The sequence below is a fragment of the Perna viridis genome, chromosome 9 (genome assembly GCF_037379345.1).
Source record: "Perna viridis isolate PV_CMFRI_1.1 ecotype Kerala chromosome 9, ASM3737934v1, whole genome shotgun sequence".
Lineage (NCBI taxonomy): Eukaryota > Metazoa > Mollusca > Bivalvia > Mytilida > Mytilidae > Perna > Perna viridis.
In genome coordinates, this window is record NC_142453.1 from 16,352,513 (window position 1) to 16,368,117 (window position 15,605).

Here is a 15,605-nt window from a genome sequence, read left to right on the forward strand (position 1 = left end):
AGAGACGTATCACAGGCTATGACCATGGCCCAACAAATGTTTCCCAAAAAGACAAACTATTTTATGAAATCGTACGAGTATGCCACCGCCAAACCCCACGGATATTCATTGATCGACATACAACAGGGCAATCCCGACAATTTGTGATTGAGAAGTAACATTTTCCCATGGGAAATTCATGATGTGTTCTTAGATGAGGAAAAGTATAAATAGAGATGAAAACGGAAATGTGGTCACTTTGTGGACAGGACGGGTTCAATGCAAACCAAAGAAAGAACTGACAAAAGAAAGTGAGGCCCAAAAAGACCTCGTGGTAGACCAGCTGGAGGAAAGAAAAAAGGAACAGAAAACAGATGTGACACTTATAAATGGAACTGTATAGAGAGGATTTCGGAACGAAGATCGTGAAGCTGTATTAAGAGGGTAAAATGTACAACGTCAGAATATCAGATACTAGTGGAAACCAGAGCGGAGTATCGTGCATCCTTGTATAAGAAACAACTACCTTAATTAATCAAGAAAGTTATAAAAGTTCAATTAGATCAAAGACCGGTTTCTTAAGGTCGGTGCAGATGTCTTGCGAGGCTAACTAATCGAGCGGAACAAAGTTATAAAAGTTCGACCAGATGAATCATATTGATCTACGATGCCAGGACCTGAGAGGATAGTTCATCAAGAAAACGGAAGACCTATATGGGAAATACAACGAACACCAACAGAAGTCATGTAAAACAAAGGAAGTGAAGATTAAATAGAGTGAGAACAGCCTTGACGCCAATGCTAATCGGACTTCTTATAGTGAAGCAGAATCATAAGAAGATCGTGTCATTAAGTGTTATTTAAAAGGAAAGAACACTTGATGGAACAGACCATTGAGCAGGACCCGGTTTCGAAAAACAGACGACACTCCGACGAATGGAACAATAAATATGAATTGTAAATAAAATATGAAAGAAAATAAAATCTTGTTGTGTAATAAAACTATACTTAAGAAAGACCTCTTTACAAAGCAGGGTAGCTCAAAATCGATAACACAGCATACCAAACATATTTACTATCACAGCCTCAGAACACGGGTCAAAGTATAAGTAACTTGAAAACATATTATAGCAGTAAAAAGTTCATTTTCCTTATGAAGAACCCATCATACACTACTTAAACAAAAAAAAGGGCGAAGGAAACAAACCACGAATGAAAATATGGAGAGAAAAATAAAATTCCTTAGTTCATTGGTTTACCTCCCATAATGGGTCAATCTTGGAAACATTGAAAGTATGAAAAACAAATCGGTTTACCCGATAGAGCCTCATAACACGTTCAAAGCAAATTTTGGTGTACGCTACAGGCATGCAAATATCGAAAACACTATAGCAGTAAAAAGTTCAATCTCCTTATGATGACAAAAGAAAAACATTAAGCGATCATATAATTCTCAAACTTTAACAAAAAGGGCGTAGATAACGAACGACAATTGAAAATATGGAGAGAAATTTAAAATTCGTCAATGGTTTACCCAATAGATCCCCATAACATCAGGTTAAGTACACGCGAAATGTAAACATTGAAAGTATGAAAAAGAAATCGGTATACCCGATAGAGCACCATAAAAATGAAAAGGTAGAATTCATCTGTTATAGGTGATGATTTAGTCAGACTATGAAAATCTAATTATAAAAAAATGAAAGACAATACACCATTCAAAAGCTATTAACGTTCCAAATATACACGTGTAAACCTTACGATAGTCTGGATAATCTTTACTGGTTAGTCATAATAGAAACATTAATGTTTGTTTGTTTGTTACTTGGGGTTTAAAAATCCCAGAGACGTATCACAGGCCATGGGTTTAACGTCCGAGCAGCAATATTCCAGCTATATTCAGACGATGAACATGAAATGGATGATGAAATGAACATGAAATGATGATGAAATGAAAAAAAATGGATGGGACACAAGGATAATAGGGTCGACAAATTTTGATTGCCACTAGAAAAAGGGGGGAATGGGTAAGGTAGGGCAATTTAGCCTCCTGTGGCGGAGCGCGCAGATTCCTACTCCTATCTAATACCACAGAAGTGTTCTTTAACGTGCAAGGAACGTGACATCTTTCCAAACACGGTGCACCACTATAGTTTGCGGTCCGGTTTTCCGTATTATAACCTGACAACCCCAACATGTAACATGCCAGGGGTACCCCATTCCACCACCTGTGGCACACATCCAACTTGCTCTGTGTGCAGAACGCCTAGCCCTCGGCTAGGTTTCTGAACGCTATTTAGTCCCCTTTTGCCACAAGCTTAGCGCTGCTTAAACACCTGGACTTGCACGGAGCAGAACATTAATTACTCAAACTGAATACAAAAAATATTAAAACAAAAATAATTAAAACAATGATAAAAATTTACTTCTTAGTGGTAAACATTGCACAACATGTTCTTACACCTGAAATATAGTCATAAAGCAGAATAAAAAGCAGTTAAAAATCAATACATGGGCTATTGAAATCAACAGTAAAATGGGAAGTTTCAAACATCCGTCTAATCCGTGAGACATCTATTCAAATTACACCATCCATTGAACCCAAAGAAAATCAAATCAAAATTTAAAATCTATTCAAAGTGCCCATTCAATTTTGCATTATTACACAAAGACTATGAATTTACAATTAATTTACAAAAAATAATTGAAAAAGAATGAATGATAATGAAAATGTAAAAATAAAAAAAGCAATATAAACAAAGAACCATAACTATTGTCATAACACACCCCTTTTTTTATACGTACCTGTTTATACTATATACTGACACTAATTAGGACACTTAATAAGAATACCTATGGAGGTCGTTTCCCCCTCCAAACCTTTAAGGACTTCCTCCAAATTCAAAAGGTGCCCATGTTCCCTTTCTTGGTCCCCAATCTAAGTCCACTTCCGGTCACCCGAGGTCCACTTCCGGTCACACCCAATGTATGTCCACTTCCGGTTCCCTCCCCTACCGGCCCGGTCCAAGGATGTGAACGTCCCTGCACCTCCCGAAAATCATTAAGCCTAGAACTCATAGTATACTACTTTTGTATTTTCTAAGAGAGTTGTCTTCAGCGTCCTTAGGTAGTCTCGAATGTCAGACGATGTTGCAAAGTTTGGGGTCAATAAAATCATTGTTTACTGTAGGCTGTGATTACGGACCAAAAAAATCGTATCACAATTGTACCATGAATCACTTGTTCTCCAGGATTCCTACATGGACTGCTACCTAACAAAGTTAAAAAAGGAAACCTGTATTAAAACAAGATGCTCAAAAGGGGACGTTCCTATATTTTATTTGTGAGAATTTCATTCCGTGCATGCTAAGTAATGATGATTGCACGCAACAATCGATTCCTTTGCGTCATGCTTGAACGCGTAATGTGGCAATAGGTGGTCATATGTTGATAGGTAAAGACACGTAGAGTAATGTCAAAATGCGGTTGTTCTCTCTAATTACTTACTACATTGTATAACCGAACAATTACTTGCCGTAAGTTTATGATCTGTTTTTTGATATGTTAATACATTTATTTATTCATCTTATATATTTTGAAATCTTAGCATTATCCGATGAATAGATGTAAAACAATTTTGTGACATTTTTATCCATAAACATATTTGAAATAGTGTACAACTTTATCATGGTCGATATACTGAAAAAACCTCCTACGTTCTATACTTCGTCGAAAAGTAGACTTTCCAAAAGTTCTATTTAAATGGAAAAGTATATTTGATTAACCATTGAGGTTGTATAAAGGTAGATTTAACTGCATGTATGCGATTGTAATAGCAATTTAGTCTAAAATAAGTATGGTCTTACGAAATGACATACTTCACATAGAGGACAAATTGTGATTAAGCAATAATTGGTTTCAACGTGCAGGCTGAAGAAAAAGATTAAGTGTCAAATGTAAGTACTGTTGCAAATTCCTAAAAAAATATGTCCTGCGCTGATGTCAATTGATTCACGCTTTTTTCGCCGTTTTAACATGTTATTCAGAATACGTTATCGATATAAATTTTAGTTGTATTTTGTCTCTTTTTAGTTCACTCTGCCTGAATAAACGAAGAGGGTGGAAAGTAAAAGTTCTTGTCCTACTTGCTGTATTGATCTTAGATACCTTTAAAGGGTCTAATAATTATACCTAAATATTAAACTGATCAAATCAACAATATACTATTGTTAGTTTATATTCATTTAATATTTAATTAATAATTCAAAGTAACACTCTGTTCCTCGAAAACTGAAACCCTGCACACTTTTTTAAAAGTTGAGTTAAATAATTAATATAACATACTTAACCATGTTAACTTAGCATTATCTATACTCGTCGTCACACACATAACATATTGTTCAAATTTGAAATAAAAATTGATCTACATTTGTATTGACAACTAGCGATATTTAAAATGTATTAAATACCTTCCTCATTCATATCATAAAACGGCATCTTCATAAAATGTTGTTATCGTTCCTTCTAAATAATTGTTTATTTTCAAGTTTTGAAAATTACAATTTTGTCAAAATAGGAATTAAAAAATACAAAATACCATTATCAGTATATTGTCAACAATCGGCACTTAGCAACAAAAATGGCATAATAACAATGGAATTTCTAGTAAGGAATTATATAATGCGTTTTGATTGTGCGTATCAGTCGTAAGAACTGATGTTTGTTTTTTATCAACTGAGAAACGCATAATAAATAAAAAGAATGACAAAATGAAATGAAAACGAACATTGCAATTAAAAATAACTTTGACGACAACCTCATTTCTAAAATATTCTATTGAAATGGTTTTTTTTAGCAAATCCAGTGACGCTGGATAAAATAATGGTCTTTTCAGGAAGCACCCTTAAGTAAAACAATATTGTCAGATCGGTGGGATTTTGACATGCATGTTTTTGATTTTAACCATTTTTCCTGATTCTCACAAACACTTACACTTAATATCTTTATGTTTTTGTGAAGCAATGTGTGATTGATACAGATTTTCAGAAATGTGATACAATGGAGAAAAATGACCCTTTTAGAAACTAAAGTGATTTTAAAAATATAATACAATATATCTATATCTATATCTATCAACGTCTGAATATGTTTAACATCACCAAAAGATGGTAACATTTACTTTGAATATTTCGGATAACTGATATTCTTCTTCAACAAAAAACGCATAAAGTTCAAGGTCGAAACAGATTCAGAAGCTTTGAATCACATACTTTGTGGGTGATTGTACCTTTATCAAAGGCACACATAAGCAAATGATAAGGAACCTGAATGCAAATAACAAATGGGGTCATTATATCAAAATTAAAAATGAAAATTAACTGTGGAAAATAATTTTAAAAAAGTCAAAATATAGTAGTACGGCGTAGTGATGTATAGCATGTAGTGCTATACAAGCTTTAGACCAAGGCATAAAAATATATTCTTTTTTTCTGGTTTATTCCATCTGGAGAAGTTGTTTGTAATTTTTTATTTATCCAAAAGCTTTCCCGAAACACTTTTTTACATTTTGGCCAGTTTTTATTATGTTCTATGATCGTAACAACAATGCTCCTTATCATTTGCTTATGTGTGCCTTTGATAAAGGTACAATCACCCACAGCGTACGTAATTCAGCTTCTGAATCTGTTTTGATCTTTAACTTTACATTATCTTCCCTGTATCAATATGGTCCTAGGGAGCAGTGTAGCGAATAGAATCGTCACATTCTGAGACGTTTATATAATATATATATATATATATATATAAAGTAGAACAATGATTAGGTCTGGAATGACAGACATCAGCGCTACCATTCTACCAATATTTTTTCTTATTTTTTGTACATGTAATACGTACAATGTATTGTGCTTTTCGTGATACTCATAAAATATGAGAAAGTCTGGTTCTATTAAATAAATTACTTAAAAAGATGGGGTTAAATTTTAAACATTGCATTGGTGAAAAATTGTTTAATAAAAGAAAAATATATATCATGTCCGTCACTTACATGTACATGTACGATTGTTTTACAATTAATATGTGTCATTCTTGAATTCAAATAATACAATGCAGAATTCGTTGTAACGAGGAATTTCATTGGATAACACCGCTAATTACTGGGCATGTCCAGAATTAGATTTAAAGATTTTCAATTGATATTTTCATGAATATACATGTATTTTGCAGCTGCATACGAATGTAGAAACCTTACGACATCCTTATCGTGACAAATAGAGAAAAAAATCATAAATGGTGTGTACGATTTTAAGATTCGTTTGTACGAATTTATAACTCGTTTAGACGGTTTTACAGTTAGTTTATACTTTTTAAAAATTAGAACGGTTTTGAAATTTGTTCGTGCAGTTTACATGATTTACAATATAAGGTTGGACTGGTGTATAAATCCTATAAAGTAAAGACTAATAATGAAAGAAAAGGTATAGAAGGTTAATGGCATGCACATTGGATAGAAAAAAGCAATGAAGTTACACGTGCTGTCGTGCAAAGTACATCTCCACCTAAAGTATTTAGTCCCGTAAAACGGGAAGTTGTACGATAGTATCATAAATCGCTTAAAAAAATAAATTATTCATACAAATGAGAGGTAGGTTTTTCCGACGTATTTTCTTGTCATTACCAAGGATATTTTTAGTGTTTTATGGTGGAAATACAAAAATGTGAATTAATCAAATTAAAAAAAAACTGTCGAACAGTACCGTAGTTTATGTCGGACAGTACTCAAAAACGCTTACAATATATCATAGACTTGTATTTAAGTTACTTAAGTGGCAGTCCTCCTAAGAATCATGCAGTCGGTGATTTATCGAAGTTAGACATTTGAACCAAATTGACTTGCAATCTGTTGGATATAATGGAAACAATTAATGAAATAATAAAATGAAAAATATTTTACCGTTACCATAGCAGACAGTGTCTGGATTTTATATGGACTGGTACTTAAATTTATTTACATGTTTATGAATATATGCTCCATCAATATAAAACTGTCTAAAAAATTAAAGTACATTTTATTGGTTGTTGCAGAGATAATTGCGACGAAATTTGAACGGACTAGGTGAATCCAGAAATTCACCTAAAAGTTGAATGATGTAGAACAAAACTTCTGTCCATGGCAAGTTTGAAATAAACTCCTTTGGTGGGTTTAGAGTATTCTAAAATTTAACTAATGAAATGAAAAGTGACAGGCAAATGCATGGACGATGATAAAGTAATCAAGGGAACCAAGGTTATAGCAGTAATCTGCCTTAATAACCTTAGTTATACATGTGTGTAATCGTTTGGACTAGTGTTATCACTTGATGTTAGTAATTGCAACAACGTTGTTTTAATTTGCATGGGTAATTTACCTACTCCACAGATGCATATTCGCTATATTCTTTGATGACAAGATAAATAAACAGACACGTTGAATGATGGATTGAAGAAAAAAACAAAATTCTTAGACTACTTTAAAATGTAATACATATGACCTTCATAATTAAACACAATCTTTTATTAAAGCAGCGAAGTATTTCTTTCGAAACATTTTAATTATTTTCTAAACTACATGTAGTTTGGTGTTTCTTACAAGATCATAAAAGACAAAAGAACAAAATGTATGTACATGTAACACGGGCGGATTCAGGATTTTTGATTTTTGATGAAATCAAAAATTCAATATAATTTTTAAACCAATTTTTTTAGGTTAATTTTTTGAAATATTCTTCTAGATTGGGTGCAATGTAGATATCTTTTGTGGTAAAATTAGCGAGAAATTCAAGTTTGAATCTAAAACTGCCTAAACCTACCTCTGACAACCCATGCTTTGCAAATTTTATGGAGGGGACGCACGCCCGCCACACGCCCCCGCCTGAATCCGTCCCTGTGTAATCAAAACTCTGATGTCCTGCTCAGCACATATGTCATGCAATCCTCCATCTTCAGGCAGTTTTTAGTTCTTATCGTAGTGTGCAAAGAATCATGTCTTCACATTCAATTTGTTGGAAGAACAAAAAAGACAAATGAACATACGAATGCATAAGATGGAAAAAAGTTGGCAATGCAACTTTACGAGTTACATTACGAGAGGCTCCCAGGAGCCAGAATCACTCATCAGTTTTCCGGTGGCATATGGTACATTTTTATAAAAAAAAAAACAAATAAATAATATATATGGTAAAGATAGCAAATATTGACGTCTCAAAATTTACAAATTATCTCTACTAAACATTTTGGCCAGGTCAAATTAAAATGCTGTAAATAGTAGTAAGACCACTTTCTTAGTAAATTTCATTTATTCAAACTATAACCTCAGCAAATGTCTCCATTTTAAAGAAGGGCAATTCTTATACCACCAATTCACTATTTGACCCTGAAAAAAACTTTTAGTAGACCTTACTTATAGATAATGGAACAGTACCAATATGTATTACATGTAGGTCCGGTAGATCTTCACATGCTGACCAATTTCATTCTCCACAATAATATTGTTACATGTATTTGTTACAGTTTTTGTGTTATTCGGCAAACAAAAATGTGTCTGACTTCAATAGTCTACATGTAGTACTACTTTAGCCATAACACCAATGTCTTTAATCAAATCAAATTAACCCATGTTAATTTGAATGTACATGCATGTACTGTACCTTTAAGCAACAGACAGATAAGGTTTTAAATCGCTTCAGTAATTGCATAAGATATGTTAAGAAAAACAAGATGTACGATACATCGTGCTAAGAATACCCTCTCTCGGCCGTTACTTAGAAAACCCTCTTTTAGCCGTTGCTAAGAATACCCTCTCTCAGTCGTTACTTAGAAAACCCTCTCTCACCCGTTGCTAAGAATACCCTCTCTCAGCCGTTACTAAGAAAGCCCTCTCTCAGCCGTTTCTGTTTAAATTGTGCATTAAATCTCTTCATGCACAAATGAATTTAAAATTCTTTACGAACGAATTCTAATAGAACTGTGTGAACAAATTGAAAAAGACGGCAAAACGAATTTTAAAGCCAAAATTACGAATTTTAAAATCATTTTAACGAATACAAAAATCACAAATGAATTTTAGAATCGTAAAAACGAAGCTGCCGTAGGTCTGTAAGCTTTGTCGTCCTCAATCTAGAATTTTTCAAACTCACGTCTTTCGGGGCTTCCCACACAAAGTTTGGTATTTGTTTTCGTATCTTCTTCAATTCACTAAAAAGCGTTTATCATGTGGTCTTCAATAATTATACAAAATCAGATACTTTTTTCGTTTCTGACATACAATAAGAAGCTTTAGCCAATCGCAACTTCTCGGCCAATCTCGTTGATTACGAGCATAGCCGGGATTGGCCGAGGATGTACCGATCGAAGCTTTGGCCAGATAATCCAAAGTACGAACCATACCAGTATCACTAATAAGCGACAATAAGTGTCAAGAAGCGTCAAAAATGACAAGAACCATCAAACTCGAAAAGGAAAAACGAGCAACAAGAAGATTTTTAAATATATCTATATATTCACTTTCGTCCTCTGACAGGTTACGCCTGCCTCATGTTGCCTTCTTATTTTAGCATTTACTACAGTTTATACATGTAAATCATCTTCAATGCATAGTCTTCATTGACAATTCCATTTTGTCACTTTACATGTGCATGTATATATAAATGTAGCATGATAATTGTCAGTTTAAAAAAAATGGTGTTTCATAATGTCTGAAAATGTAATTTCATTCCTGCCAAATACGTACAACTGCACATATAGTACAGTACCTTTATATAGTTCATTGGAATAAACGTTTATGAATGCGCTATAACCAGCAGGCTTACACGCCATGCACGTACATTTAATTCGGTTATAAGTTATTTGTCTTGGCATTTGTGTTTGTGAACAAGCAAGTATTTGAAAACAATGAAATTTCAAAAAAGAAAAACTATCTGTGGAGATCCATTCAATACACTTTAGCAAATAGTAATCAAGGAAACCGAGATTCGAGTTTTATCAAGATGAAAATATCCCACGGATAAAGATTTCACATGTAAATTAAAAAAAAAACGAGAAAAAACATAAACTAATTGAAAAAATACGCGCAACAAAACAAAGTAATTGAGCAAACTGGTCTCCACTAAAACGTGGGAGCATAGAAAAGGTGCACCGTTGGGGGAGACGTGCTCTGTTTTCTACAAACATCCGCCATACATTGTATTGATCGTAAAACGTCGCGTCTGGGGTAAGTAACTATGACACTGTGAATAAATCAGTACACACCAAAATATTCAAATATTCAATCTATAATGTGCTGACCTAGTTTGGTCTCAGAAAGATGGAAGCACAGGTTCACCTGCGCACAGCTTTTTTCTCTTTCCATCTCTATATTTCATTTTATACATAAAATTATATATAGTGTATTATAATTACTAATCAAACAGTTTTCTCTCTTCATTTACCTCGAATAATTCAGTCCCTCTCCGTGTTCGAATATAACGATTAGTGTATTCGCGTTACCACGCCATTTCAACCATAGTATTTATTTTCCTTGAGTGGTTTAGGGGAGTGTTAAATGCGTTTTACCAATAACATAAACTCTGGCATTCCCGTGCCTGCTTGACTTTCTTTTTTTTTATTCACGAGACATACGTTTAAAAAAAACACACAATGAGCCGGTATTATTCACGAGAGGTACGTTTTAAAATACCACAATTAGACAGTATGGTTTAGACAGTTATTTTTACGAGTTATATTTATTTTTCACTGACTTACGGTAGTTTTTAAGCTTAGTTTTAAACATGAGTTATCGCTCTTTATATGATACATTGTTTTTTTTTTTGTGTGTGTGTGTTTTTTCTTAAAAAAATCAGGCAGTTAGTAAATCAAAGCCTACTTGTAGTCAGTTGCAAAATGTCTTCCTGGGCAAAATGAATATATAAAAAATGGTGCTATTTCTATCTTAAAAATTTAATATTTGTAAGTACCGTAAAAAATTAAAATGTGAAGCATGTAAACATAACAAAGTTTAAAAAATAAAACAAAACACAATAATATCATAAATGGCAATGCAACAAAAAAATATCATTCTACCCTGGGATCGTGGAAATAGTTCAGCAGAAAGTTACACTGGTGGTGGCAAATCGGCGGGAGGTGGGTTAACGGGATTGCTGTTTTCAATTTCTTTCGTTTGTGCGCATGTATATGCAATAGGCAATGCAAAGTTTTCCTCTTCGTACTGATATGTGCCGTTTACACATCCTTTTTTCTTCAAAATTATAATTTGTTGATGAATTCTTTCGCATTCTTGATGTCCTGCGGAACCGATGCAGTATTTACACCTAGAATTTGCAAATTCGATGGTTTGGGGGTATCTCTGATCGCTGAAATCGACATCCAGAAACCAAGGACAGGAAGTTCTAATCATTACTGGATAGTTCCCCTTAATAAACGTTTCCGGGCACTTATTTCTAATTTCATGAGTGTTTGTGATCGTGAAAAGAAAGTTGTACTCTTCGTCTAAGTTGTTCCATCCATGTGGTATGAGCAGTTGTTTAATCGATATTCCATTATTTAGTCTTAACCAGCGTCTGTGCAGATCTTTTGGCTCTTGACATTTAATGGCGGTACTCTCGGTGAAAATAAAGAGACAACAGAGAATTGCTGCATGCGTTAAAACCTGCAAAATATACATATCATGGTTAATAATTCTTTCTCCCATTCTATGCAAAAATTAAGAGATTAAAAATGCACTTACTTTTTTAATTACATGTACCGGAGGTGATTACATTTCTGCGAGAGTTTTCCCGCCATTTTACATTTTCTGAGTTTTCACAGATTGATTCACCTTCAGTCTTTTCTTATGGCAATAGTAGAGATTATAACAAGATCACTAAAGCTCGAGTGAAATAAATAATTTTAACTACTCAATACTGAAGGATATTATATTATTATACTAGTATCGTTTAATGCTCTTATACTTTGTTATCTACATGTAATCATAACGAGTTTGATCTTTGTTTGTTAGACAAATATAATATACATGCATCTACAATTTTGCAGATCGTACTTAAATTTTATGGATTCTGTAAAGTCGGCCATCAGACTCGAGTCATTCTACATGTAGTTGAATTAAGACAAAAGACATGTTTTACACGCATGTGATCAACATTAAATAAAAAATGGAGAGAATTGATATTTCCAACTTACTGTTATAAAATTGCTGATCATATTTCTATATTTTGTTCTAATCTTCGTTATTCTTACTGATGACTTTATACACGTCTTGCTAATGCGTACCCTTCGAATGGTAGAAATCTATTTTGCTTTGCATTTTATACCAATAAACCAGACTATCATCCTGGTCAGGTAAAAATTTTCATTTTTTTTCCAAAATCGGAACTACATTTATGTAGGTACTTATTACAAAAGCCAATTGGTTGTGTTGTCTGTTTAGTTGTTGTATATCAAAGATCAAGCTGAGAAACTGTTCGTTCCGTGTTCTTGAGTAGGGAAACACATGGAAATCGAGAATATACAGCTTCTTCTTATGGAGGAAGAGACTTACAAACCCTTACAGCAGTCAGGCAGGGACCGAAATTCTAAAAGCGACCAAGTCAAAACGATTAGATAAAATTTTAAGTATGTTAAACCTCTTTGATATATTTGTACTTTTAGAAAAACACACACACACACACATCTATTTACCTGATCCGTTAGCACTTTCAGCTCTCACTGCATAAGAACATGCTGTCATCAAATACAGGTCCCTTGTAAGAATACCCGCATGAAGATCATACGTGGGTGTAGAATATACATTGATGTGTGACAAAATGACAGGGCAATTTACACAACAAAATATGGTATATCAAATTTTATGGCCTTTCATTGCACCCTTAAATTAAATGCTTTACCTTCCCATTGTTGTAATGCGAGACCGAGGTCAAATGTGATGTGGAAAATACTCATCACACAAGCAGCGTATATATTACCTCTAATATAACGTGTCAGTTTGTAGATTTTGCAGCCAATGAGGTGCGAGATACGAGGCTATCAAATGACACAGATATATTGTTTTTCCCTGTAACAAAAAAGTGACGAAACAAAATGTATGTGTTAAAACACGTCAATATTGAATTTGTGCATTGTAGCCGAATGTGTTTTGTTTAGATTGCAGCATTTGTTTTCATAAACGTCAGTCAAAGTGCATCAAAACTTACATACTCGCTTTTAGAGAATGTCGTTTTGTTTTGTTTCGATTTTTGTTTAAACAACCGAGGTTACACTAAACATTTATGTGCAGCTTTTAATTCGCAATTATTAAAACAAAATAGCACTGAACACTACTATTGATACACGCGTCACCTCCTCGAGTTCAACTGTTTCGTCAGTGATTTATACCAATACTTCAAGATACTTTAATTTAATTTGCATGACACACTATCTGCCACACATACTCCGGCAAGTCATTTTTCACAGAAATATATTGCAATATCAAAAGATATTGGACTGAAAATATTTCACTTGTTGTTAATTTAGGTTATCACAACTGTGCAAAAACATATTTGTTTTACTTTAAATTTGTTTGTATCAATCCGACATTAATCAAATTATTATGATTTTCCTATGCCAATGTTTAGTTATTCAATAGCACAATTGTCGTATGCATTGACTGAAATTTGGAGACAGAACCAAAGGACTGGGATGAATATGGGGAGTCAGTACCAACGGACTGAGATGAATTTGTCAGAACCAAAGAAATCTCCCTACAATGCTTCTTCTTTACTTGATTAATCGCAAATTACCTTGTGTTCACAATAGAGTTATTTACAAAACGGTATATATAACAAATGGTACAGGGCCTATTAGTAGGAAGTCTCGTCACGTGAGTGATCCTGTTAATTCAAAAGAATCGGTCACTATCTCCCATTCAAAGCATGTGATGTAATTGTGTGTAGAGTTACCATCGGAAAACTATCTTGCAAAAAAAACGATGAGAAAAAAAGTAACGCTCATCAGTTTCTGTATAATAACAAGTTTTATAGTAAAATAAGACTAAAACTTTCGATGAATGTGTGTCATATTGTGATGTACCCGAAAATAAAAAAAAACTGCATAAAAAGATTGTTTTGTTTTAAATGCTTTCAACGGTAAAATTCCCGATCAAAAACAGAGTTCAGAAAATATATTAACTGTATAATTATTTAAAATCGCTTTAATGAACATTTCTATCGCAGTTATCATATGTACCTAAGATAAAACGTGAAAACAGGAAAAAGAGACAACGTATATACAGAATGGAGTCTACAGAAATTTTCTAGATCTACTGAACAGTACATGTAATATCGACATTTGCCTTCATTCATATTTGACGTAAGTTGTGTTAGATTTGTGCACGAATGAATAATTAATAGCCTTGAGCCCCCCCCCCCCCACACACACACACACACACATACACATATACATTATCAAATGCTCAAATCCGCACCTGTGTCATCAATACATCAGATTGAGTATTATGGACATACATGTACTTCCTCATCAAATCTTTTTTTTATAAGTTAACTACTAAATCTATTATTATTTTTTTAGCCCAGGTTCAATTTTGAATTCCGGATTGCTCTAAATATACATGATGCACACTACAACATGTGAATGCTAAGTTTATCCTATGTCGTATGATTTAAGACCATTATTATCATTATACTAAAATCATATTTTTTTAGAATGATAGTTATAATGATAGTATATCGAAATTCTATGCTGGATAACAAAATATAACATCAAGGACAGTCCGGGAAAATGAGGAAAAAATGGCACAGGGTCATTTGGATAAGGAAACAGTAGACCCAGATTTTCATTCAAACAAATTTTTGAACAGGTAAAAAGTAAATAAAGAAAATGAAGTCGGATGCGGATATGGTAATTTCTTGGCCTTTCCATTTCAGAATTTCACCTTCAAAATAACGTTTTTGAAAAGCGTTACTAGACCGCGAAACGAGACGAAATCGATAAAAATTTGACGATTCTCGTTTTTGGCCTGTAATATCATATTTTACACTGTATTTTGTTGATCATCCTAGGTATACATGATCTCAAAAATGTAATGGATATCTTCATGATTTTTGGATATCCGCAGTATTTCTTCCCTATAGGTCCTGGATGCTGTTGTATAAAAAGACAATGCGATAAAAATTTTCAAATCAAGCCCAAATATCTTATACGTAGTAAAGCTGCACATTTCAACGATGACTTTTAATGTAAGTTTTTATTGAAAAATGCGTTGTTTGTAAATGGAGTAAAATTGAAACAAAACAATAGCACTAGGAGGTAGACCTAGGGTAAAGGACACAACTCTTAAAAATCATTGGAACGTTTGTATTCAGCATTTAACATCAATCTTATGTAAGCATCTAATTAACTTGGATTCATTTTATTCTGTTTCAAACGAAGGCTTTAGAGGCTTTAGTGAAATTGAGTATGATGCAAACATATCACTGATTTCATTAGTTATATCCCTTACCATAGGTCTACCTCCTTAAATACAGCCTTTCGTGGAAGATTTAATAAAACGTTATAGTGAAATTATCAGTGACATACTTCATGCACTGTAAATTAAACTAGGT

The 15,605-nt window shown here is 33.4% G+C and overlaps 1 protein-coding gene and 1 long non-coding RNA gene across 2 annotated transcripts; one reads left to right on the forward strand and one right to left on the reverse strand.

Moving 5' to 3' along the window:
* The first annotated feature begins 3,792 nt into the window (after positions 1–3,792).
* LOC148606964 (uncharacterized) lies at positions 3,793–14,854 on the forward strand. Its single transcript, XR_015915383.1, has 3 exons — positions 3,793–3,935; positions 14,217–14,352; positions 14,706–14,854. It is a non-coding gene; the product is annotated as an uncharacterized LOC148606964 (long non-coding RNA).
* Positions 10,837–12,269, reverse strand: LOC148606965 (interleukin 17-like protein). Its single transcript, XM_088546305.1, has 2 exons — positions 12,190–12,269; positions 10,837–11,659 (listed from the first exon to the last, which is right to left on the reverse strand). The coding sequence occupies exons 1-2, from the start codon at positions 12,208–12,210 to the stop codon at positions 11,105–11,107; spliced, it is 576 nt and encodes a 191-aa protein (XP_088402431.1). The 5' UTR covers positions 12,211–12,269; the 3' UTR covers positions 10,837–11,104.
* Positions 14,855–15,605: the final 751 nt, after the last annotated feature.

What these genes read in the sequence shown, in the direction of transcription:
- LOC148606965 (XM_088546305.1), bottom strand. Translation starts at nt 12,210, where the DNA reads ATGATCAGCAATTTTATAACA. An exon ending in TGATCAGCAATTTTATAACA is followed by an intron (nt 11,660 to 12,189) that starts GTAAGTTGGAAA and finishes TATATTTTGCAG; the next exon opens with GTTTTAACGCATGCAGCAAT.